We start from the raw sequence: 27,940 nt of genomic DNA on the forward strand, positions 1-27,940 counted from the left end.
GGGCATTTTTGGCCTTTTTCCCAGCTGCTATATAAACATTTTTAGTTCGGCCGTCAACCTAATTATTACAGGAGCGAAGTTTATTAGTATAAGGAGCGACAGAGTCCATACAAATAACCTCCACATGAGAGACCTGGATTCATCCTGTGTCAAAATGTGGGAGGAAAAATGTTATTATTATTATTATTATTATTATTATTATTGTTATTAATTGTACTAAACCGAAAATAGTGGACAAAGCGTCAAAAATATGCAAATTTAGTGAAAAAAACAGTGTTTACAAACAGTAAGTGATAATTCCTGCATAGTGTGCCTTTAAGTCGACAGAAGTAGGTCACAATCACACTTCTCATGATTTCCTACTGTACAAAAACTAGCCTTCTTTATATATGCCTTGTGAAAAAAAATCAAAATCATCAATTAATAATTAAACCCACATCCTTTGTAAACAGGACAAATCTAAAGAAAAAGAAATCAACCAAAGTTTGAGGAGAAAAGAAGTCGATTTCAACTCACTAGATCCAATATCAAACAATCTATATAGTAGGCGGTAAAATGCAGCAATTCACAATTAATTGCCTTAGTTTGTGTTACATACTCAGTATATATAACAATATACATCAATGGCATTTCACATTTGACATTCTCGAGAATACATAAAGTACTGTACCTGGAGTATAACCCACGAAACGATGCTGGTACTTTGTTAAACGGAACAAAAGGAAGTCACAGGGGTTCACATTACAGAAGAGAAAAAGACAGAAAACGTGTGGTTGGATTGCAACTATTCATGGTGTCAAATTATTGTTGATTATTTGACCAGCAGGTGGCAGTGTTTCTCTGTTACTCGATGCATAATAAAAAAGAGTGTGGAGCCAGCAGTGTAGCCATCATAGACGCTTTCTTTTTACTTTCTTTGCTTCACCCGAAAAAGGAAGACAAGTTTTCGTCATGTTTAAATACAAAATGTGAGAGAAAACATCTACCATGGCTAGTGTTGATCAGACCCTCTGAACCTCTGGAGCCACAAACTGAATTAATAAGCAGGTTGGTGTAGGCAGTTGATGCTATAAAGTACATACCCTCATCCTGGACCGCCAATAATTCTCAAATTTTTGTGTAAAAACTCAACAGGAAATGCTTTTTTTTGTGAATTCAGAAGGAGGGCAGTAGTGTAGAGCACATTTGTATGAGTGAAACCCCAGTAGATGAGAAAAAAAGCCGATTTTTAAACAAATAAATGGCTTTTTGTACAATACAGTAGGTCACTTGGCACAAGACAATCTTTGATGTGTTGGTGTTGAGGGCACTGGAGTCTGGTCGATAACTTTCACTGTTTTTCTGTTGGGTTTTTGGGGTTCATGGAGACGAGGTGGTTTGGTAAAATGCCGTGTGACACATGCGCTAAATTAAGACTTGAAAATGGTCTCAGACTCTCAGAGCTGCTGCACCGGAGGAATCAAGTGTGAGGCTCTGCAGATCAGAAACATTTTAAAGTTTTTATGATGATGATCAGATGACAAGAGGAAACTGCACTCATGTCCTCTCGTTCACGAGACAGTTTGCATCACTTCTGACTCCCTGTGATGATGTTTATGATGTTTACCGTCTCTGACTCGTCCTCCGGGCCGACAGTGAGCCAGAAGCTGCAACAGCACTTTACATTTCAATGCATGAAAATTGTATTTAATCTAAAGATTGGTTTGTAAGAGATCACATTGCTGTAAAAACACTAGGGCTGCAAAGGGGTTGGGAAATTAACAGTAAATTTCCAGAAACTCCTTTCATGGGAAGTGAGCTGAGGAATTTTGGAAATATTGAAAAATTGGAATTATGGAGATTTATGGGAATTATTGGGAATTAATTGTTATTTATTGTATTAACAGAAGACGTGTGGCTTTGCTGTAATATGCTGTTGCACCACTAGGTGGAGCCAAAGTCACGGCAGGTTAAAACGTTTTTCTAATGGACAAAATGTACTTCATAAATTATGAATGATTAACCGATAATCACTTGTTAAGGCAGCCAACTATCAGTTAAAGATATTTCTGTTACTTTGCATCCCTACATTGATCGTACACACAAACATTTAGCTGGATTTCGAACAAGATATGTAAAACTGAAAGGAGAAGCAACTAATTTGATAGTAATTTTAATCATTAAATGATCCTACGACTATTTTCTTGACCATTCGATGAGCTTTTTTGGTCTATAAAACCTTAAAAAAACGTGTAATTTTCCATAGCCAAAAGGTGACGCCTTGAAACAGTTTAAACAGTCAAAAAAACCAAAATATATTTAATTTACGGCAGCAAATCTGCACACGATGAGAAACAGGACTCTCTGTGAAATATCGGATAGCAAAGAAAGCAACTTTATTCTGCATCTTCTAGTTAATAATAATAATAATAATTATAATAATAATAATAATAATAATAAATTATTTTATTTTATTCATTTGCATAATTCATGTGATTGTTTTTTGATCCTTTTGTGGATTGCATGACTTGTGTATCTGCATTTTTTTTGTTGTTACATGAATTGTAATTATTTCTTATTGTTCTTGTGCACAACTTGCTTTTTTTCTTCTCTGTTGTCTCCCTAGTCAGAATAACATATAACTGTAGTCTGCAGCCTACTGAAGGTGAAATCTGCAGCTAAAAACAATGCATTGAAATAGAAAGTGCAGCTTGCAGGAGAATCTATTCATTCTCATTAAAATAAATCTCCCAACTTCTGTCCAGAAATAAAGGAGCTGTAAATGTTTTGCAGTGGATGAATGTATGTGCAGGATAAATCCGTATCCATCTGACGCTGCCACCTGCATCTTGCTGTTTATTATGACTAAAATAACTAAAAAACTGTACAAAACATCAGTAAACCCAATGATCACATGCCTCAGTAGCCTCAGAAAAAACCCTCAGCAAGTTTTGCACCATTGTGATCGGAAACATCACAACGTATTACATGTGCATGTCACTATAAACGTGAATGCACATGTAACCAACCGCGGAACAAACAGAAAGAAAGAATGGAGCTTTCACAAATAGAACATGATATATAAGACATACTGACGATACCTACACGTTATAGACACATTGCTCATACATTCATATATGTCAACACTTAAATATGTATATACAGTATACATGTATATATTCATATGTATACAGATATATCAAAGGAGGAATAAATAGTGCCATTAATGAGGTGAGACAACCTAGTTTCCACTCTCTCTCTCCCATGCTGACGTTCGTTCAGGAGGAATCTGATGTGTGGGACTTCTCAAAGCTTCTCCCGAGGAGTGACCTGTTGCAGGTTTTTAAAAACACTCCTGTCGCCGCCACTCTACTAGGTTTAGTTTACAGTATTATGCCAAGTAATAAATACTTTTCAGAAGGTATTGTTGAGCTACGGTCGCCTATATGTAACAACTACAGCCTGAATAATCATATTTAGATGTGGTTACATTCTATATATCTGATGGGGGTATTGACATATATTGCAATGCTTTAATACATACAAAAACAAAAACTGGATTTGAGCCTGTGTGTGCATAAAGTCAGGCATGGTAGGTTACTGTATGACACACACACTGCGGAGTGAGACATGTTGTGTATGGACCTCTGATGGATACTGACCGGATGGCTGTGTCAGGGAATCGGCAGTGGACAACTCTCTGGCGTGATGAACTGGAACTGTCTACTGAAAGAGTGGGAGGCATCCTCGTCCGATGATGCATCTGACAGTGAGAACTAAAAGGCCTCTAGTTTGAAGGCGGTAAATCGGCTTTTGACAGCCCAAAGTTTCTGTTTTATTAGAGAACTTCTGGGTACGTGCTGCAGCTTTTCTCTCTCAAAGACGGAGTTTCCAACAGTCCAAATACTGAGACAATAAACTGTTCTTTTAAGGTTTAAAATTGTTAATTTTTCGGTTGATCAGCGAGTTGATCCTGTTGTTCACAACCCAAGTACGTTTGGTTCACCAAATCAGAGTGAACTTGATCGTACGGTTATGTTGTAACCATGGTTCTCTGAGTGAAGAAACTATAGAGAAACTAATTTGGTCTAATTTGATGTTGATAAATCAGTTTTCAACAATCCAAAGTTTTTGTTTAATCAAAGAACTTTTGGGTACAGGCTGCAGCTTTTCTCTCTCTTACAGATGGAGCCTCCAACAGACCAAAAACTGAGAAAATAAACCATTCTTTTAAGGTTTAAAATAATTCATTTTTCGGTTGATCAGCAATGTCGATTCTGGTTGTTTTTGGTTGATCAGCTAGCCGATCCGATCGTTCAAGCCTTTGATCTTTCTCTTAGGGCGTTTTTACAACCCGAGTCCGTTCGGTTCGTCCGAATCAGAGTGAAATTGATCAGATGGTTACGTTGTAACCATGGTTCTCTGAGTGAAGAGAATATAGAGAAACATTTGGTCAAGTTTGAAGGCGGTAAATCAGCTTTTAACACCTCAAAGTTTCTGTTTTTAGAAAGAACTTCTGGTTATGTGTTGCAGCTTTTCTCTCTCAAAGACGGAGCTTTCATTTAATCGTCCAACAGTCCAAAAACTGAGACAATAAACCGTTCTTTTAAGGTTTAAAATAGTTCATTTTTCAGTTGATCAGCTAGTCGATCTGGCTGTTTGTGACTTTGATCTTTATCTTAGGTCTCTTTCACAACCCAAGTCCGTTTGGTTCATCCGAATCAGAAGAGATGGAGGTTCTTTTACAAACGGAGACGCATGTGCACGCTCCTCAGATGGTAAAGGCCTGATTTTAATTGTTGAAACCCCTGCAGGAAAAGTTGCTATTCCAGCATTTGATAACAACTGTTTGCACGGCAAAGAAACCCAATAAAAGAAGACAAACTTCGCCCAAAAGAGAGTCTGACGCTAATAAAACATGCACCAATATTGCTGAAGCATGTTGCTCATAGTTTAGCCTTCTTCTAACTCACAGCTGCAGATAATTCAAATTCATGTTTAAGTATTAAGCTCGATCCTTCGTTAGGATCTAGTCTACAAGTTTGCAAAGAAAACTGGACTATAACAGTCATTAATTTGCCAGAGCATCAAGATCCTGATTGGTATGGTTAAAAAAAGGACTTGCACATTGGGAGAGCTGCAGGTAAACGGTTATACTTTCAAATTCTGGCTCATTTTTTCCCTACTCCAGCTTTTAAGTCGAATTAAGCTGCAACAAAAGCTGTCGTTGGTGTCCACACAGGAGGCCTTTAGGTCATCCACGTTTTTTGGCAGCGTTCAGAAACTGTTTCAGCATCACACGTGTAAAAATATAAAAGTAAAAACTCCCGAGCTGTTACGTGGCCTGTGTAGACAGACGGGCTGATTAAAATACGATTATATCCGTTCTGTCAGACGACTGAGAGAAAGGCCTCCTGTGCAGACATGCGGCGTGCATCTGCTCAGTCTTTGCAGGAATTAAAGAGGGCTTAAACTTGTTACAGTGCTCGATAAAAGAGCAACACACAAACTGAGCCAGCAGATTTTGTTTTCAACCTCTTTTTTGCATTCAGATCATATAAGTTGTTGAGTAAAATGACTTTTTGTCATGCAGTATTGAGTTTAGGGTATTGAAGACACTTTATAAATGAAATACAGTAAATTAGCTAATTTAAAGTCTCTTTTTTAAGAGGATATTCAGTCCTGTGTTGCCCTCAGATACTGCTTCAGCTCAATGACAAACTTAAAAAACGTCACATCTGCAGCGAAAACAACAAGGAGCTCGTCATTTTTAATTGGTTCGACCTTTGCTGTCGGCAAGTAAATAAACGCAGCCGCGGTCAAACTAGAGGCCGGAGAGCGGAGGACTGAAATGCTACACAGAGCTACAGCTCGCACTAGTAGAGTGTGGATCATTTGTGTGTTTGTGCATTAAATATCTGCCCCGAAAGAGAATTTTTTTAAGGATTGAGAGGGCAACAAAAACTTTTTTTAGTTTTCATGGAATGTTTGGGATTTTTTTTCCTCCATCCATTCACTTTCTGACCTATTTTGTATGTGCATCATGTGCAACTTTTTAAATATCTTAAATAAAGAGTTCATTTGGAATTTTATAGAGTACTCCTGTTGGCGGAGACATCACTGACATTCCCGGCAGTGGAAAACTATGGAATGATTGTGCTATAATCTTCTATTTAAGGAAAAAATCTTTAAAAATCAGGGCGAAGTTTTGACCTTCTTAACTTGTTTTGGATTGAAGGAATGCTTTAAGGTACTGCTTTCGTCTGTGTGTGTGTGTGTGCGTGTGTGTGTGTGTTTAAAAAAAGGGTTTGAGATCACACTCTTTGTCGGAGCAGGCGGACAGACAGGCGTCCCCCGTGCAGAGCAGCAGTGACAGACGTGAACTGAAGATTAAAAATGTGTGAGACTGTGTGTGTGTGTATGTGTTATTATCTACACAGATAAATGCATGTATATGTGTGTGTGTTTCAGAATACCCCTTGGTGTGTCAGATGGGTGCTGGTTTGGTCAGGGTGGGGGTCCGAGAGCAGCTGAACGCCCTGTGAAAGGCATGATGGGAAGAGACGGAGGGAGACTTTCATTTGGTCTTTAGTTTGCCCACCTCCCCGTTCAGCTTGCCCTCCTTCGCCAGCTTCTCGTTCAGTTGGCACAGTTGGCGGAGGAAGCCGTCGTTGGGGCCGATCTCTCTCTTGTGCCTCACGGTGGCCACCGCCAGCCGGGCGTCCATTTTGTGGCGCAGCATGAGGTAAGCAACGACCATGGTGGGGGAGCGGCTGTAGCCTTCTCTGCAGTGGACATACACTTTCCCTGGAGGACGCAGACACAGAGCAGAACAATGAGGTGTCGAAAAAACAGGCTCACCACGACTCATTTTAACCCTTTGGAATCCTTTTCATCCTGCCTGTGTTTACCACTTTAAATCAGATGTTAACCATGACATGTTGGTGTCTTTTCATACATAAAGCAAACATAAAATATCAAATCATACATCATACATCAAGAGAAACAAGGTACCAGAAAGACAAAATTTGAAATAATCATGTGATTGAGCAAATGAAATACAGCAAGAACATAAAATAAATGAATAAACAAAAATAATAAGTCAAATGCAGGATTAAGAAAAAATTAAATACATTAATTTAATAAATAATAATAATAATAATAATAATGGCAAAAATCTGAATTAAGAAAAAATAAATGTATTAATTACATTTAAAAAATAATTATAATAAAGTCAAACAGCAGAATTAACAAAAAAATAAATACATTCATTAAATTTTAAAAAATCCATGTCAAACAGCAGAATTAGGAAAACAATTAATATATTAATTAAAATAATAATAATAATAATAATGTCAAACAGCAGAATTAACAAAAAAAAACAAATCAAATGAGTAAATAAATAAAAATAAAATAATACAAATGTATAAATACACCTATATGATATCTGATAATTATTTTTTCAGACATTTCTCTACTAAGACCTACAAGCTCATGGTTATTTTATACATTGAGATAATCACATCTGTCTTAAAGACAAGTCATTAACAATATTTAAACATTGAACAGAAAAAGAAAAGGGGGATTCGGTGTATGAGACCCATCAGAAAGCTGAACAATTCAAGGAACATTTCACCCTTAAGGGTGAAGAAAAATGCCTCCTTAGTGGACGAAAAATCCCAAAACTGAGAAAATTCTTGATGCATTGAGGTAAACAGGGGCCGCAAAACTATATCAAAACGTAAATGTTTGATGTGAAAAGTAAAAACACGATGCAGGATTTCTGCTCCATGGAGGCTTTTTACTCTGAGAATCTTTAAGGAGGAAGAGAAACAAGGGAAGAGAGAGAAGAAACAAATTAACAAAGAAAAACAAAGAAGAGTGTTTGGGGAACATATGCTGTGAGCCAAAGTTGCACAGCGAAGCATCTTCTGTGCCAGGAGATGCAAATACAAGACCTGACCTCTGCTGCAGCCTCGGCAAAGTCAATCATCTTCACTGCACCCTCATCCTGCAAAAACAGCCACTGTGTGTGTGTGTGTGTGTGTGTGTGTGTGTGCAGGATACATGCATGCTGTCTGAGCTGCATTTTCATGTCTGTTTGTTTACATGAATCACAGCTTGTTTGTTGTGTATAATGCATCTCAGTCTAGCTTACACTCTCAGCACTGACAGGCCAGAAACCCCCGTGAGGGATCTGAGCTGCACGGAGCAGCTGATGTGCCGGGAGCTCGGGTCAGATCTGCAGATTCTGCACTTTATTTGAAACCCGACACCTCCCTGTGTCCCTCTCCCAACATCTCTCTCCTCTCCGTAGTATCACCTCCTCCTCTCTGTGTCTCTGCTGCTCTGTACTCCACCCAGCAGAGTCTGCTGCCAATGAAACGTCCTCTTCAATACCTAATCACCGGCCTGCCACGGATCAATGTTGATTCTCCTGTATCCTCTTGTTGGACACGCAAAGACTTCACTCATCCCTCACTCCATCACTCACTCACTACTCACTCACTCGGCTCTGACATGGAGAAAAATGTAATATTTAAAGTGTAATGACCTGCACAAATACAAGTGTAATGTCTATAACACCTCAGACCCGAGTAACACTTTCTTTTAGTTTGGAAAATGGTTAAAAATGTAAAAAAAAAAGTTTTTTTTGAAAGGCTTTCAATTAATGTACACTTATAAATAAAATAAAGCTAGAGCCCGATCAATATGGGATATTTGTAGATGGCGTATTAGGGCCAAGTATGAAAAAAATAATAAAAATACGGACCCAAGGGAGGAGGGTTATATTTGGGGCAAAATGTTGCAGATTTATGAGAAAAAAAGTTGCAGATTTATGAGATTTTAAGTGACAAATTTATGAGTAAAAAAGTAGCAGATTTCATACTTTTAAAGAGGAGGCCGATACTGATTTTAAATGGGAAAATTCATCGATATTGGCCGATACAGTATTTTTTTTGTTTGCTTTTTTAATGAAAATAGACCTTTTTAATGTGGATTGTGCATCGATTTTTCACCACTCTGCAAATTTACCCAATGAGATACTTTCTTAAATAATATTTAACATTGTTATACAAACTATGAGTTAGATTGTCCACCGATTCTGTGAATGATAACTGAGAAAATAAAGAATAAATAATTAAATAAACAACAGGACCTGGTTGAGGCAAATTGTAAATTTTTTGTAAGATTTTAAATTAGGCATGAAGAAGAAAGTGATTTTAATGAAATCTCACTATTTTGGTTATTTTTCCTCACAGGAGCCTTCATCACCCATGATGTGTTCAATGACAGTTGGGAATTAGAAAAACCCAACAATAATGTCTGTTTTTACAGTTTGTGGCTCTGATAAATTGTGTAATTTTGGTGATTTTTTTTAATGAAACATGTTTTTCAAAGACCAAAATTGTACAATTGGAGCAAAGGAACTGCAACAAGGATTTAACTGCCCCAGTTTTTGATTGAAACAAACTAAACTTTGGGTCGTTTAGAAGAATGATTGTCTCATGCTAACCAAAAAAACCAACATGACGGTGGCATTAAACGAAGATGAAGATCTCCAAAATGCAGAGGAGTGCAAAATTTAATGATTTTACAGGATGTGGTTGTTGCAAAAGGTTTATTTTTGTAAAATTGTGTAAAACAAAGTGATTTTAATGAAATTTCACTATATTAGGGTTTGATAAGGCTTGAACAAGGATTAAAATGACGACAATAATTTCTGTTTTTACAGGTTCTGGCTCTGTAACTGGGTTCAGAGGGTAAAAATGTTGATTAATCAGCAGCTTTAATGTGCTGATGATTTTGCTGATAGTTTCTTCTTGCACTATTTAGATGAAAATGTGCAGCGTGAGCTTGTAAACACGAGCGCTTCTTACTGGGAGTCACGTAGGAGCGGAGCATCGACCAACGTGGTCCCTCATTACAGTCCCAGACCTGTGACCTTTCAGAGCTTGCAGCCAGAGGGTCACAAAATGTCAAATATAACGTTGCATACAGCACAAAGTCAGACCACAGCACCACGAGGCAGCGGCATCGAGATGAAACTCTCCCTCTGCTCCACAGCCGCTCCTTTCTACTGATTCACACTCAGACTTGGTGCAGATTTGCCAAATTGCCTGGAAATGAAGATGCTTTTATGTGTCAAGGCCGACAATAAATCCATGTTATAAGATACAGGGTTCACACACTGATTAAACACATCCCTCACATATGGTGACAAAGAGAGACAGACAGACAGAGAGAGAGAGAGAGAGAGAGAGAGAGAGAGAGAGACGGACAGACAGACAGACAGACAGACAGACAGACAGAGAGGGCCGAGGCGTTCTGGGATCGATTGTTCCTTCAGCCGACATATTTTACTTTCCAAAATGCTGCACAATACCTGTGAGTAGGGTTGTTCAACTCGATACCGATACTCAGGAAAATATTCGATACTCAATACCATTTTCGATACCACAAGGATTAAAACAAAGACCCCAAAATTTAACAGAAATATTTTTAACAACAAGAAAAATGCTACATGTAAAAATTAACAGAACCACAGGTTAAATATTTAGAATAAAAAACAGTTGTGCAAAAAGAAACTGCAACTATGACAACAAGCTTCAGGTCTGAGGTAGTGCAAAAAATAAATAAATACAATAAACAATAACAATCAGAACAATATTTTGTGGGGCGTCCCGGTGGCTCACACTGGTAGAGCGCTTGCCATGTAGGCTGAGGCCTTGCTGCGGCGGAGCCGGGTTCGATTCCGGCCTGAGCTCCCTTTGCCGCATGTCTTCCCCTCTGTCACCCCCTTTCACTCTGTCCTTTCAATAAAGCATAAAAATGCCTAAAAAAATAATCTTAAAAAAAAAGAACAATATTTTGTATGCTGTGCACAATATTAGGCAGGCTTGATGAGTCGACTTTCCTCTGCTTCATTCTGGGACTTCAAGAGAGAAAATAACACTTTTCATCAACACTTTTGAAAATGAGTATCGTATCCGGATACAACGTTTTAGTATCGATACTTTTTGGAGTATCGATACTTTTGACAACCCTACCTGTGAGATGTTAAAATACATAAAGCTGACCTCATAAATAGATCAGATGTACAGCAGCCTTAAAGAGCTCAACAATCTGAAATGTGCAGCCTAATAAACATCAATTTGAGAATTAGAAAGAATTTGATTTAATAGTAATAATAAAAAATAATGAGGGAGATATCTGTAGTAATATCTGAATCATGCCTTCACATCACACCAAATATAATACATTTTCTGTGTTTTTTTACTCAATAACTCCATAAGCAACAACCACAACCCAGCTGTGTGACATCATCATTTAATGTCCCCTGGAAAATGTTTCTTTTATGTTGTTTTGTTGCTTCTCTCTGTTTGTATGGGGGCCGTATAGGCCATAATTCATTCTTCCCTCTCACACACATTAAAAAAAACTCTCAAATTCACAATTTTACCTCTCACATTCACAATAAAAGGTATTGCGAATGTGAGAAGGAAGAATGAATTATGGCCTATACAACCCCTCATATGTTTGTCTCTCTTGCAGGGCAAGATATATTAAGATATATATATATATATATATATATATATATATATATATATATATATAAGATATTTCTTAATTAGTCGCCCAACAACGGGGACATTTCCAGTGTTACAGCAGCAAACATAGATAGAAGCATCAATAAAATAACAATAAATAGAAACAAGCAATGTATTAACACTTTAAACAATAACAACTGTAAAATTAGGAACAATATAGACAGCTGAAAGTTGCACAATTACACAAGAATAGCTTGAATTTGCTTGTGTTTTCCTAACTACTGGCCATGAAAATGCTTCAATATAAGGGTTTAGAAAATCACGATTTGATTATAAGAAAGCTGCTCTCATGCTCATTTATGTCTCATACGTTGTTGAAGCATTGTGTGGGTTTATACCATTTGTTACACATATTTAAGGGAAAGATTTTACCTGTTTTTTTGCTCAAGAATTGATAAAAATCCTTCCAAAATATCACATCGGGACACCAAGAATTTGAGGAACAGGTAAGAACACCATTCACTTTAGACATTTTAGCGATTTCTGTATTTTCATCGAGCACTATGCTGTTTAAGCTGCTGAGAAACCCTCTTATTGTGAATATAGTGTGTAAAGAAACCCATATTGTGGATGCTCTAGGTCTCTAGTTTGTGGTTGTAAAGTTTCATGAGGCTGTGATTATCCTAGAGGTCACAGCAGCTCATTTTATACAGAGAGGTCAAATTTCAAGAAATGTTCTCATTGCAAGGAAATGGCTACTGTGGGGACTAACATCATCACACATGAATAAAATTGGGTTTGTTGAATCCACAAGAGTCTCAGCTTTCCAGTGATATGCAATTTATGCAACTCACAGACTGTTTTGGGACCCCAGTATGCACAAATATTCATATATAAGGGGGCGAAAATAATACAGCATGAGAAAAACTGCCTTAAACTGGATCGTATCAAAATAAACCATGGGGGAAAAAGCATGCAGTATAAAAAAGGTTGGGATGCTAGTTGATACTTATTGATTCCTTAGATTTTCCAATTTCATGTGATCATATGAAACCACTTGTAGCTTTAAAACTGAGCCCACTACAGCCTATAAAAGAAAAAACGTCAGTAAAAGTTAAGAGAATTAAGTGTTCTGTTATCCAGTCCAAACGAGTCACATCACCTGTTTCATGTATCTATTGGAGGAAGAAATGAGGTGGATTTGGAGCCACAGGTGTGTGTGTGTGGAACATGGTCTGATAAAGGAATCTGGAGCAAGACTCAGGAGTGCGTCAGATTTAGCCGGAGACGCTCAGGGCCGTCATGATTATCTTCTGTTCACACTGACACTGAATCATTAAAAGACGCCTTGAATCTTGTTTTCTCGTCTCAACTTGTGGAGACAAATTACTTTGTTCCTCTTTGATCCGCTCCACCTTTGAGCGGTTTTGTTAAGACTTAAACTCTCAATCTCTTCCGGTTTTTAGGTGCATTTTGCACACATCGATAACAAGATATATAAAATGATTATATAAATTATACATTATTATATATCCAATATCCGACTCGTGCTCATTTTGTTCGTACTGATACTGATATTATTACTGCAACACCGTCATTAGTCTGCTCTCCAACAGTGGAGTTTATCGGACTGGAAGATGCACAGAAAATCTTTATTAAAAAGCTTTATTAGGACCTTTTCTGCTTTATTTTTTATGTCACGACCTAATTGTAATAGACAAGCTATTTATTAATTAGAGAAAATTCGATACAGCATGGTATTGCGATATTTTGTGTGGCAATATTAAATCGATTCGTCAGTATTTTCGCCATTTTTTGGAGGCTGTAGTGGGCTCACTTTTAGGAATATACTAGAGATCATATGAAACTAGAAGATTTAAGGAATCTATAGGCATCATGTGTGTCAGGATATCGTGTAAGGAAGTTGTTGAAATAACGCTGCAAAATTAGACTTTATTTATGTTTAATTCAAAAACATTGAGGGCAGTGAAGCTTGTTGTTTGATAAAATGCTGCAGTTGTTGTCATCCAGTTTGACTGAATACTTTGTTGGTCAGTCTGTGGGTTTGACTCTCATTGTGGAGAAATAAAAAGACTGAAGTGAGATGAATACACTGAGAATTTTGTCTTATTGAACAAAACAATTCTTGACTGAATTAAATTTTTTGGACACAAAATGCAGATAAACTGTTAAATCGCAATATATTGTATCACAATACTCACCATATCGCAAAATGCTTAAAATCGCAATAATCTCTTATCGTGACTCAAGAATCAGGATAAAATCATATCGTCATCTCTATTATTAATGTTTTTATGTTTTAACTGAATGTCTGCATTTTATAACACTTGACGTGTCTCTATAAATTGTTGTTGCTTATGTACAGTCATGGAAAAAATTATTATTATTATCTATTTCTTCAATTTCTTGTTCATTTTAATGCCTGGTTCAACTAGAGGTTCATTTGTTTGGACAAATATAATGATAACAACAAAAATAGCCCATGAGAGTTTAATTTAAGAGCTGATATCTAGACATTTTCCATGATTTTTTTCACATGATTTTGGTTATTATTAAGAACCAAACAAATGTACTTTTAGTTGTACCAGGCGTTAAAATGAACAGGAAATTAAAGACATTTTATTTTTTACCATGACTGTATTTTGAAAGTTGAAATAAATTAAGATTTTATTATTATTATTTTTATTATTATTATTATTATAATACTACAGTATGGCTCAAGGTGAGTTTTCAAATTTCCACCTTTCACACTTCACAGCTGAAGATAAACTCACCTTTGCTGTTGTTGTGTGCGAGGGCCTTGTCGATGAAATCAGCCCCCTCGTCGAAGAAGGCACTGAGGTTGAACTGCTCCGTGTCGTTGGCCTGGATGCCGTGGTACGTGATGCCTGTGCCGGCGTAGAAGTCCACGCTGGTGTTGACGTGCATGAAGGAGGTGCCCTCCGCCACATTGAGGACGTGCGTCACTCCCAGCTTCTGCAGACGCATTGCATTCTGGGCCACGAACCTGCAGGGACAAGATGAGATTCAGCATCGGAGAGGAAAGATACTCTAATTTAATCACTTTAGCAAGTTGCTGATGTCTGTGACAAAGTCTGCAGCACTGGAACAAAGTTGTAAAAATTTAGAGTGCCTCTGTTGATGCCGAAATAAAACTTTTTTTTTGATGAGTGTACAGTGGCACAACAAGACATCCAAGACAAATAACAGCACTAATAATAACACCTGACAGATACAGCAAAACAGTGTGTCAGCACAATTTATTTTAAAGTGATATTTTGACAATGTAGGTTGCCTCTTTCACGAGCCTTCTGCATGTGTTTTAGTGAACACTGTGCTGACAGAGACTCTTGATGAACAGCCAAACACTGTGTATCTGCTGTGAGAGCACTGCAGGACTCAAATGTGTCTTTTCACACGTTATCCCCAATCAATGAGTACAACCAATTTACTCATAACTGCTTTGATTAACCCCTTCTAAACGAGTTACTCCACTTTGAAATCCATTCACATTTTACTGTTATTCTCACTTCAGTTAGGAAACAGCACAGCATTCATGTGGTGTCAGAAGAATCCAAAAAATTTGCAACAACTCCAAAAAAAATGGCGAAAATTCAGGTATAGGACTTAATGAGTTGACGTGATATCACACAGAAACATAAGGAGATTAATGTTCATGTTTGGCTGATGTTAAGAAACTTTTTATGGTCACACATTCTGATGTGCATGGGGTGGAGTAGTTTTATGAGTTACGCACAGTTTGGGGTCTGAAAGTTTGGAGGTTAGGACTGATTTGGATAAAAAAAGACACTATAGAAAGCCAGTAAACCATAAACTGCCAACTAGAAATTGTTGGGACTGCTAACAAACTTTAAAACATTTTATCGTGTAAATTATTTTGTAGTTGCTGCACTTTGCTTTATTATTCGCCACGTGACTGCTTTATTTTTGACATGTAGAACAAAATGATTTGGGTTTCCACATGATTTGGATTTCCACAGAAATCTTTGTAACCTGTAATCCAAGGACCGCCGTGAAGTAAAAATAAACAATAATGCATGTTTTCACTGTTTCTTTCCACAATTAATAGCCGGGGCTGCAAAATTCTGGGAATTTTTAAAGTTGGAAACTTTCATGGGAATTAACGGGAAACTATGGGAATAAACTGGGAATTTCCCATAAAAGGGAACTTAAATTTAGTTGGGGAAAATATATCTTAGCATAATCTTGACTAAAACAACGAGATTTCATGCAAATATCTAGTCTATTCCTCATTCACATGACTAATATTGAACTCAACATACGTATTTTTGTTGTTCAATAAAATAATTAAAACTTGATAAAGTTCTACTTACAAGTAAATCTGTTGAAATGTGTTTTTTATTATATTATTTTGCTAATGAAAACCAACTGTTTATATGTTTGGATATGATACAGTTTAAATTACCAAACATCCACTGAACCACAAATCCACAGTTACTAGAATGGATGCACACACACTCACGAGGCATTGTGACAGCAAAAAACTGTCATTTGTGCACATCCTATTGATAAAAGCATGGTGCTGTGAAACAAAGTCACAATGAACTGGGAGGTAAATGGGACCATTGAATGCAGCAGAAAGAGAAACAAAGTCAAATTTGACATCTTTTGACATTTTTGAAACAGCACAAGATGCAGAAAGAAATGTTTAAAGAGCTTCACCTCCATTTTTTCTACTAGAAAACAATAAATCTGTTCCCCTCCTGCTCTGCTGTGCATATTAGAGCAAACAACCCATAACAAAGCATCACAGGGTTTTGGCTGCTGGGCCAGCCTGGCTCGGTGCCTGTGTCCACGGTTACGATCCAGCCTGGCCGGAGGCGCTGCCCATTGATTCTAGATAAAATGCCTCTTTTGTGCATGTAGTATTAAAGTTTTACAGAACAGTTAGTGTCACTAATTAGCTGTACAGTGTTATATAAACAGTGTTGTGTTTTAAAATAACAAAAATCTGCAACAAACAAATCATGACTTCAGAAGAAAAGATACACATGTCCTGTGACCTCTTTTACTATTAAATGCACTTAAAAAATAGAAGAGAAATTACTTCTGTCATTAAGAAAATGCACAGAACTGGGAATACTGTCATTAAAATGCAAATTTTATAATATTATATGAGAAAAAAAGTGTGCTTTAAACATTCAATAAGTCATTTTCTGCCACTAGAGTACTCGCAATCAAAACAAAAGACGAGTTTCAGTCTGGTTGGGATTCCTTCTATGTTCATTGTTCAGGAGGTTTTTACTGCAAGCAGAATTATCCGCATAGGTCTCCTCCTCTCCAAAATAAATGGACAAAGTGATTAAAACCGGTTAAAACACTAAAAAAAATGTAGTTTCAAGTTAAAAATCAGCGTTTCTCCAATGCAATTTGGTGGACAAAGGACGAAAAACCGTTTGCAAGAAATGCAAGTTTCTTATTTTCTACTATTTTAGAGAAGTTGATTTCTGCTTTAAAACTAAAATGTGATGTTTTCATGTCAAGCAACGCTTTGATTTCAGTTCGTAATAATTCCTTAATTTCTTTAAAAATCCCAAAGATATGCAGCTTCAACAGTCGAGCATATTTATAGTACAGACCATGTCAGTGGACTATGAAGACAAAACAATCATTATATGAGGTAAAATGTTCAATTAATCATGATTTTGATTTAAGGTCATATCGCCAAGCCCTATATTTTCCCTTTAAATGCTCTAAAAAAAACCTGAAAGATGCGAGTCGATCACAAATCTGGAAAATAGATTGTGTTATCAGCAAAAAAATGTGTTGTTTTAACTATTATAAAAACATAATATTTGCTTTTAATCATGCCCGAGAATAATAAATCTTCATGTAACACGCTCGCCCTGACAGCTCCAGCGAGGCTGGGTGACCCTGGACGGCTCCCTGGAGGCCGAGGCTGCAACGCCTCCTCCTCTGCAAGAACTAATAAAAAAAAAAATCCTCCCTGCCACCATTTGCTTTACGGCCACTGAGGAGGGATGAAGCAGCCCATCTGCTCGTGTGTCAGCTTATTGCCCTTTTTTTATTCAGAATATGCCATTTATATGTGCAGGTAAATGTTTCCATGCACTGTAGAGCACTTACAATGCAACAATATGCCTCTCTTACTGTACTCGTACACGATGCAGAGGCACACAGTCCGGTTCAGGCGAGTTCACAGCCGATTGCTCCCTTCCTCTTTACCTGGCCTGTCCCAGCCTCCTCCACCCTGGGATCTGCAGTCCCACTACATCCATTATTAAAGACCGGCTTCACAAAGAGCCAAAGTGTTCCTCAAAGCAAACAAACCACACCTTAAGTGTGTCCCTGAGCTGCGCACGGTGGTTTCATAGTGCTGACTACAGTGGAAGGAGTTTGAGTTCTGGAGAATATGCTCGTAATCCATTTAAGAGACGGGAACATTTCACTTACTAGCTCATCAAAGTGCTGAGGTTATTGACAATGCTCACAGATCATCATTTTTTAAAACTCTTTTGCATTATTGTGAGTTTACTTTCTTTGCTGCATTGCATTGCATTGATTATTTGCAGTGATTCAGAGAAGAAACCACTGAGAGGTGGCAACTTCTGGGTCTGAGAGGTGAAGTGCCTTAAACCTGCATTCTTTGCAATGGCCAGTAGGGGGCGACTCCACTGGTTGCAAAAAGGAGTCAGATTGTGCAGTAGTCTATGAGAAAGTGAACCCACTTCTCAGGAGCTCAGAGACAGACAGGGAACCTTGAATAATCCACCAACATGCATTAAATATGGTCAAAACACATAAACAGTGGAATATTTGTGCAATTTTAAACAGCTGTCTGTGCTGATTGTGGTTCACTTAAGGCAACAGAAGACGTAGTCGACATTGTTCTAACGTAGGAGAGGACAACAGCCCCCAAAGAAAGTAAGTCACTCAGTCACACACAGACCTATGTGTAGGGCTGCCCGGCAATCAGCCAAAAATTATTATTGTAAATTAAGTTATTGTGATTTGCTGGATGCAAAAAGGAGTCAGGTTGTGCAGAAGTCTATGAGAAAGATTTTTAAACATTTTCCTCATGAGTTGAGGAGAAGTCTCAATTGTTAGTTTCAAGTCTTTTTCATTAAAGCATGATGTTCATTTTGTATTATTACGGTCCCGTTTAGGGTGAAATAAACAGAAAAGACAGCAGGAATGTATATCACAATGAATTAGTAAATTATCACTTTCTGTTTTATTTAAGTTTCAGACAACATCCAAACTTTTTGATTTCGGGTTTGTACATAAGGGGGAATAATTTGAACGGACTGGTCTCGACTCAAAATAGACCCCAAAGCCATTTTGTACAGGCAGCAACAAACAACCCATGTTTAGGTTTCAGACTTTCTTCTAGCGGCCCTAGTAATTAAGAATGGCGAGGCGGAGTTTAAATCATGGAATTTTCACTCAGGACGGTGGGAGGAAGGTGGGCGGGTCAAACAGATCCGGACTTTCACCCAGGACAACAGGGTTTGTGTCCCATGTGAAAACAAAAGTAAAAGATGTGATTCAAACATCACTGAACTTCTGCATTACGTTTTTACGTAACTATGTCACTTCCGGCATTTATACACATATATTTACTGTTCAAACTGTCTTTTATAACACCTAGCCAGGAAGTTTTTGGCCTAAACCTAGAAAATTGGTTTTGTAGCATAAATTCAACAAAGCTGCATCCTTGTTTTAACAACCATCAACCGTACGTGTATGTATAATGACGTATTTTTAAAACACTCTCCCACAAACCGCTCATATGAGTCCATGGGTGGCATTGACAAACGACCTATTCTGTCATTTAGGTTGGAGATCTTGTTGAATTTAGAACAGTTTTTAACTATTTATTTATTTATTTGTTTATTTGGGGGGGGGGGTTCCTTTTATTAACTGAACTATATGCCAAAGAAACAAACCTATCTTTAAAACATTTGATAAAGGCAGCACATCTCCAATATCCAATTTTAAAAAGACAAATAGTCTCATTTGTTTATTTGGCTTGGATCACAATTAACATATCAAATCACACCGATAAACAAGCAAAATGTGAGTATTTGCTGTTTATACGTGGAAATTTGAGATGTCCTCATTGAATTTCGGGTTCAGCTCTCCACTGAGACTCCCATTGTTGAAGCACAACCTCCTTTTTCCAATACAATCCTATATTTAATTTTGCCCTGGTTGTTGCTTGAAAGTATAGATCGTAGCCTAAAATAGGTCACGGCACAATTCCCTGGGGGGATCCCATGATATGAAACGTTAATGAACATTTTCAAGGACAAAGCTATCTTCTTTACCTCATTTAAATCAAGAACTGTGATCGAATAAGTGTGTGAACCACTACACCACATGCATATGTAAATATATATTTATATATATACTGTGTAAATCACTGGATTTGATTTGATCTCAGCCAGCTGCACAATTCAAGTTGTAAACGACTTTCCAGGATACATCAGCAGAAAAGCCTAGTGGGTCCCAGTGGTGGAAACAGTGGACAAGGTGCAGGCTTTCATCAACAATCAATACCACCTCGCTCTGCCTGAGCCATTTGTAGTATCACATTACATTACACTGCCCTTTCCACTGCTTTGATATACTTTAAAATATTGCACTAATTACCCCACAATGCTGCACAAGGCCATTTACAAGAGAGAGCAAAGAAAAATGCTGCTTTTCATGATTACAAAAGAGCATAATTTCTTCATCTGAAATCAGACAGAGTCTCTCTCTTTCAGTGCCGTCTGATCAGCTGAGCTCACGGCTGCCAGCACTCTGTTTGGAGACTTGGCCCGGGCAGATTGGCATATTCAGATTGATTTTGTTGTAGCACTGAGGTACAGTAATGTGCTTGTATTCCTCCACCGCTCCCCTGGCAGCGACCAGATCCAAACGATGGGCTGCACAGAGCCACCACCACGTTTCTCAGGGGCATCCCTCAATCCGTTCTCCAACAGTGAATCCATAAAAGTGAGATTAAGAGCTGCTCTGTGAAAGCCTTTTTATTGCATTACAGCACAGTGAAATGTATTTCAAGATTACACATCCCGTAACTGTTCTTCTCCGGCTGTTCCCACAAATGTGACACTTGAAACCGGAAATTATTTTGATATTTGTGCAATTTGAGATTGTTTTTTTGCAAGAAACCTGAAAGGCTGCAGACAACATTAAATCTTTTCTGTATTTTCTATGGATATCGTTGCCATAGTGTGTATAACGCTCTTTTAATATCTGTATTGTATTGTGTTCCAAAATGAGAAATTAAATTTAATATTGACCCGTTTGTGCTGCCATCTAATCCAGGACTCTATGGTAGAAGACAGCTTGTGTCTCAATGGGACCTTCCTGGGTTAATAAAGGATAAATAAATAAAAAAATATTCAATTTTCGATCATATAAGTGGCTTGTGTACCATGTATTGGGGTTTCTGTTTCTGCATGTTTCCTAAAAATACCCAGTCACTGCAAAATCTTTTTAACTTTTATGTGTAAAGACATGACCAGTAGAATTAATGTTTGATTTATTATGATACTAATGCAACAAACAACTTTTTTTAAGTCGAGTTTGGAGAATATAAAACCTTTTTTCATTTCACAAAACATCCCAAACTGATCATGCATCAGTTGTAGATAAAAATCTAGGCTAAGGCTGCAATAATTAATATTGCTATATCTGGTTGTTTTAGTCAAGGAATATATTTTTCCAACTATATTTAAGTTCCCTGTCAAGGGCCATCCTTCAGTTTTGTAAATTCCCAGTTTATTCCCATAAATTCACATGTATTCCTATTAATTTCTGTTAATTCCCATGGAAAGTTTCCAACTTGGAAAATTTTGCAACCCTATCTGTAAGCCACACATCTTGAGTGAGGGGGAGCTAACAAACAGACCAGAGGATGGAGTCGGCACTGTCGATGTATGAAGGAGAGGACAACAGCCCTTCCCCTCTGAAGAATGTAAGTCACTCAGTCACATACAGACCCAGGTGTAGGGTTGCCCGGCAACCAGCCACAAATAGTTATTGTGACAGGCCTCCCCAACTTATTCTCTAGTGTCTAAACACTATATAGGAGGGATTTCTATTCTGCTTCATCATCCACTTAAAATATATGACATCATGCTGCGGTCTAATCAACTATGACTATTCACATTTCTCTTTGAGCACGTCAATAAAAATACTTGTTCCCTCAGAATGAAATCTATCCTGACCGAACATGATGCTAATTACTGTATGTGTACAGACAGTAAACGCTGACGAATGACGGTGTATTTGTCTACCTCTTTGTCATGCAGGCTCATAATACCACAATCTGTACACATCTGCGCAGGACCTTCCAGGAACTGGTTTTACTGGAACAAGAGCTGTAAATTCCTAAAGAGTCGGCATGTTCATTACAAAGCCGATAGCCTCCAGTCAACCAACAACTGTGGATTTATGGTTCAGCCTCTACATAAACATAAAACATAAACATACATAAACTGTATGTATGTATGTGTTTGTGTGCTCAGCAGCTTTCCTCGCATTATATATACAGGTATAATAATACAGGTGCTGGAATAAAATGACAAAGCAGACATTTGTTTTTGGGGAAGGATCCTGATTTTCTAATTTTCTAATAGTCTACAGCTATTTTGATAATTGATTAATCATTTCAGTCACTTTTCAAACATGTTATATGTTTCCAGGTTCTTAAATGTGACAAATTGCACTTTATGTTACAGTATATTGACTAATAATTGATTTTGGACTTGATTATCGAAAGGACAAGGTGACACTAACATAATGCTTGTTTGTTGCTTGTTGTTCTCACCGGGTACTCCAGCTTCCTCCCACAGTCCAAAAACATGCACTTAGGTTTAATTGGTGACTCTAAAACCGTAGGTGTGAATGAGAGTGTGATTGTCTGTATGTCAGCCCTGCGATAGTCTGGTGACCTGTCCAGGGATTACCCCGCCTCTCGCCCAATGTCAGCTGGGATAGACTCCAGTGACCCAGTGTAATATTTGACATTTTTAGTTTGAAAAATAACTCAAACAAATAATCAATTATCGAAATAGTAGCAGATTAACTCAAACAATTAGCTAGCTAGTGCTAGTTAGCTGATGACGCAGCATTATCAGCCCGGCCTCCTGATCCGTTCTGCTTATGTGCTGGTTGCAAAACAACAATATGGCGAGGGCCAAAACATAGAATTAAAATTCACTTACTCATGAGTGAAGTCGTAGCCCGATATTTGTATACGATCTACAGTCCTAGCTTACAATTATTAGAGTTATTTACAAATGAAAACATGTCGTAGATAACAGCTTTATCATATCTGCATGAGTCATTCATGTTCTCAAAGATGAGTTTTGTATTCTGTAAAAACTCACAGTAGCATGAATGGGTTTGAGTGACTTATTACGGTCATAAAGAGGTTAAAATACTTGAAAATTACCTGTAGCCTGTTTCTTTGTCACTCATAGCATGAACGCAGCATAAGGAGTTGGATGTTTATTTTAAATAATGGTTGCCTATTGCTACCCAGGCTAGCTAGCTAGCTTTCTGTTCGAGGCCAGAAATTGTAGGCTGTCCACCTCTGCTGTCACTGTGGCGGAACAGGTGTCAGTTAATTCTGTTGATTGCTTTGATCTGATTGCCTTTGATCTTTGATGTGATTACCGTTACAGATACACACACACACACGCGCGCGTAATCGCGCACACTCCTCACACATGCATACACATGCTAGTTTTGAATTACTATTACCTCTCGCTAACCAAGCTAGCTAGCTAGTGCTAGTTAGCTGATGATGTAGCATTATTGCTCTTACCGATATTTGTTCTACTCATGTACTGATTGCAAAATAACAATGTATTTTAGTCTGTAACAGGTTTATCATCTCGGCAAAAGTTATTCATGTTCTCAAAACAGCGGTATTTGTTTTCTATAGAAACATGAATGTGTTTGAGTGATTTATTTGTTTTCATACAGTTTTCACGAATTATGTCATATCAGATTTATCATCACTGCACAAGTTATTCATGTTCTCAAAACGTCATTATTTGTTTCCTCTAAAAGCTCACAGTGTCATGAATGTGTTTGAGTGCTTTTTTGTTTCATAAAGAGGTTATAATTCTTTTTTTTTAAATGTGTTAAATTACAGGAGATCAGATTCGCATTTACTGATCTTCCCGTCTTCCTCATTCATAACTACAAAATTCACATGCTGCCTCTTTGTTCTGCTGCAACCCAGGAGACCTCCTGTTGTTGTTGTTTTTGGCAGTTTATGAATGAAAACAAAAGCTCCCTTTTTGTTATTTTAGATGTGTTGTTGCAGTTGAATTGAATGGGGAGCGGCTCGATGAAGATGTGATTACACGGCAGTTACACCAATAATCTTTGTCCTATATGTTTAAATCAGGGATTGATTTAAAGGGAAAACATTAAAAATTTGTATTATTATGTGGAACATTTTGCCCGTTGCTAACCAGTGCTAATTAGCTGATGAGGTAGCATCATTTAGCCTCCCGATCTGTTCTGCACATGTGCTGATTTGAGTCCAAAAACACAGTGATTATTCATTATTCATAAGTGATATTTTTATACAGTCTACAGTCCTTGTTTACAATTACGTATGTTACTAATTATATCGTTATTCACATTCTCAGAGAAACGTTTATTGATTTTTTTATGTCATAAAGAGGTTACGATTGTTGAAAAAAGTGTTAAATTACACAAGTTCACATTCACACGCTGCCCCTTTGTCATCTGCTGCAACCCAGGAGACAGCCTGTTGGTGTTTTTGGTCAGTTTATGAATAAAAATAAAAGGCCCTTTTTTGTTATTTTTGTGTTGTTGCAGTTGAATTGAATGGGGAGTGGCTCGATGAAGACGTGATTACACAGCAGTGACACTAATAATCTTGGGTCTTAATTTAAAGGGAAAACATTAAATATTAGTATTATGTGGCACAATTTGCCCCTTGCTAACCAGTGCTAATTAGCTGATGATGTAGCATCATTTAGCCTCCTGATCTGTTCTGCACATGTGCTGATTTGAGTCCACAAACACAGTGATTATACATTATTTATAAGTGATATTTTTATATAGTCTATGGTTACTATTACGTGAGTTACTTACAAATTATATTGTGTTACTTAATGTAGGTAACAGGTTTATTGATTTATTTATGTCATAAAGACATTATAATACTTTAAAAAGAGTTAAATTACACAAGTTCACATTCACACGCTGCCTTTTGTTCTGCTGCAACCCAGGAGACCTCCTGTTGTGTGTTTTTGGCAGTTTATGAATGAAAATAAAAGCCCCTTTTTGTTATTTTAGATGTGTTGTTGCAGTTGAATTGAATGGGGAGTGGCTCGATGAAGACGTGATTACATGCATTAATGATGGATGGGCTCATTGAGTAAAAACAGACTCTTTGTCCTTCATGTGTGAATTATTTTATAGGGAATTATTATTATTATTATTATTATTACTATTATTATTATTATTGTTGTGATGTTCCTGCACAGGATGTACCTGTCTGGCTGGTCTGCTGAGGCACGCTGCCTGCCGCTGCTGATATATTTCGAGGACAACAACACAATTTGTTGACAACAACAGGCTGTCGCTTCCTCCATGATGATAGTGGAGACACCAAAATAACACCCGCCCTGCTGGATGCGTGCGTGCCTGCACGGACATGCGACACTGTTGTCATTGTCGCGTCTGGGGCGCGTTAAAAAAAAAATCACACACACACACACACACACACACACAAAATATACTATACTTGGCAATATGCAATAATTTGTGCAATAAATTGTCCTTCAACGTGCAATATATTTATGAACACTGCATAGCATCATATCTGCTTCTGGCAAATTGAATTGAAGACTGTGCACCTAACCTCCCTTTCTTATATGTTTACATTATATCGTATATATATTTCTTTACATTTACTTGTCTATGTATGTTTATGTTTATATTGTATATTTTTTATATTTTATATATATTGTATTTATGATCGCACTGCTTTTTGGAGTCAGCTCTCAAATCTCATTGTAGGTTACACTATAAAGGCACTCTATTCTATTCTATTCTATTCTATTCTATAAAAAAACAACCTGTGCTACCTGTCAGTGTCAAACAGCTTCACATTGAACTGATGAATGACTCACGCGTTGCCGATGTATATTCGGGGGAAGACCTCGTTGAAGTGCTGTGTCGGGAGGCTGTAGAAGCCGCTGCCGTTAGACAGCAGCTCGTTGAGTTGTTGGACGGTCACCGAGCCGCCGGGAGCCGCCGGGCCGTCCGCCGGTGGCTGCTGCTGCTGCTGCTGTTTGGTCGGACTCAGGTGTTTCTTCATGGCTCTTCTTCTTTTTTTTCTTCCACAACCCCAAACTAATGTTAGATAACAGCCGGCTGCAGACTCTCGACCTCCGTCCGGTTATCCAGCTGCATTTTTTTTTTTTTTTACCTTCGCACGTGAGTCGTGCGCGCGCTGTGGTCTTGTCTACAAGGTGTCTGATGATGTGAGGCGGGAGCGTTTTTCTTTCTTTTCTTTTTTTTCCAATGTAAAGCAGGAGGGAGTTTTTATAGGTAGTTCCGGTAAACACTTTCAAAGTAAATCGCAAAAAATAAAAAAGCAAGATTCACTGTTTGTGTGTTGTGGTCCTCTGTGTCTTCTATTTATTTTACTACATTTAACTATGTCTTTTATTTATTTTACTATGTTTGTATGTTGGATTTTATTGTTTTATTTATAGCATCATTTCAGATATATGCACTTATTTTATTATTTACTTTGTTTTGTTCCTTTGTTTCGCTACTCTGTGTCATTACATTGAGACGTTACATTGTGTCGTTACGTTGTGTCGTTGCGTTGTGGCGTTACGTTGTGGCGTTACGTTGTGGCGTTACGTTGTGTCAGGGTTTTTTTTCAATGTATAGCAGGAGGGAGTTTTAAATAAAAAAGCGAGATTCATTGTTTATGTGTTGTGGTCCTCTGTGTCTTTTTTTTGGTAATTTATTTTACTATGTCTCAAGGCCAGCTCTCCTCTGGGGCAAGAGGGGGCCGAGCCTCCTTAAATAAATGTCTTGCCCCCTCAAATATAGATGCGTAAAACAATATAAAATATACAAACAGATAGATAGATAGATAGATAGATAGATAGATAGATAGATAGATAGATAGATAGATAGATAGAAGCAGGTATTGCACTGCTTTTATTTTAAAGAGAGATAGTTAAACTTCCGGTTTCATTCTGTCTGGTTGTGGCTGACTTGACGGAGCTGCCTCTCTCCACCACTATCTCCAGCAGACACACCCCACCGGCGGTCAGACACTCTGGAGACGGAGCTGGACTCGAGGAGGACAGTAGTGACAGAGAGGATGGCGTGCTGCCTTCAAGTGCTGCTCGTAACATCCTAAAATTGGGCCCAGCTCGCATCCTGGCCGGGTTTCATAACAACACAGGCAGCCTATCACCAGTCTCCGCCCCGCTGAGATCAGCTGTCTGTGGAGAATCTGTGAAGCTATAAGGAGAGTTTGGATGGTTTTCTACGCTAGGCCTACAACAAGTGGTTATATTTTTCTTTCTTCTGGAAACTGTTGTGAAGGTTTTATAGGAGCAGAAGTTACACTTTAACACTCAGATGTTTGTCCTCATTGCCTTGAACTATGAAATGCTCAGGTCAATTTATTAATCAACTAGTTGCTGCTGTATAAGAAATAGAAATAAGTATGTATGTAAATAGATTAAGGATTCAAAAAAGCATGCTATAAAAATATACAATAAGTAAGTAAATAGAAATATATACAAATAGAAATAAATACTATAGCCTATATATAATATACATAGAGATACATTTGAAGTAAATAGAGATATGTGTAAATATGTATGTTACAACACTGTAAATGATTAATTTAATAATTACTCAAAAATCTATTTTACAAATTGTAATATAAAATATGAAAACATAAAAAAAAATTATGAATTCAAAGAGAGAATTGTGGATTCTGATTATTTTAAATAATATACAATAAAATAGAAAAGCATATATGATTTGTAAAATATATATAATATATATAATTTTAAAAATGTATTTAAAATTTTATATAAAAAATAGAAAAAAGTTTAAAAAAAATAAAAGGAAAAAAATAAACAAGAAGCATGGATTCAGATACATAATCAAATATATAAAATATAAAAGCACGTATGATTTGTAAAAATAAAAAAATAAAAAACTTGCAACTTTTATTGTGACAAAGGTGTAACATAAAAGGTAAGATCAGAAATGTCAGTAAAAGGCCAGAAAGGTTAAAACAATCATTTTTACAAACGTAATTTGCTTTAGTGTTTGTT

The 27,940-nt window shown here is 37.3% G+C and overlaps 1 protein-coding gene across 1 annotated transcript; it reads right to left on the reverse strand.

The window, feature by feature from the left end:
- Positions 1 to 26,104, reverse strand: dusp3a (dual specificity phosphatase 3a). The gene is made up of 3 exons (XM_059324190.1): positions 25,754 to 26,104; positions 14,327 to 14,559; positions 1 to 6,786 (listed from the first exon to the last, which is right to left on the reverse strand). Exons 1-3 carry the CDS (start codon positions 25,939 to 25,941, stop codon positions 6,557 to 6,559), a joined length of 651 nt encoding a protein of 216 aa, XP_059180173.1. The 5' UTR covers positions 25,942 to 26,104; the 3' UTR covers positions 1 to 6,556.
- Between the last annotated feature and the right edge of the window lie 1,836 nt (positions 26,105 to 27,940).

The sequence above is a fragment of the Centropristis striata genome, chromosome 21, assembly GCF_030273125.1.
Source record: "Centropristis striata isolate RG_2023a ecotype Rhode Island chromosome 21, C.striata_1.0, whole genome shotgun sequence".
Classification (NCBI taxonomy): Eukaryota; Metazoa; Chordata; class Actinopteri; order Perciformes; family Serranidae; genus Centropristis; species Centropristis striata.

Bases quoted from the DNA above. Each gene is read 5' to 3' on its own strand.
- dusp3a (XM_059324190.1), bottom strand. From the start codon at position 25,941: ATGAAGAAACACCTGAGTCCGACCAAACAGCAGCAGCAGCAGCAGCCA. The intron at 14,560-25,753 runs GTGAGTCATTCA...TTGTCCCTGCAG, and splicing joins CGAATATACATCGGCAACGC to GTTCGTGGCCCAGAATGCAA. The intron at 6,787-14,326 runs GTGAGTTTATCT...TGCGTCCTCCAG, and splicing joins CGCACACAACAACAGCAAAG to GGAAAGTGTATGTCCACTGC.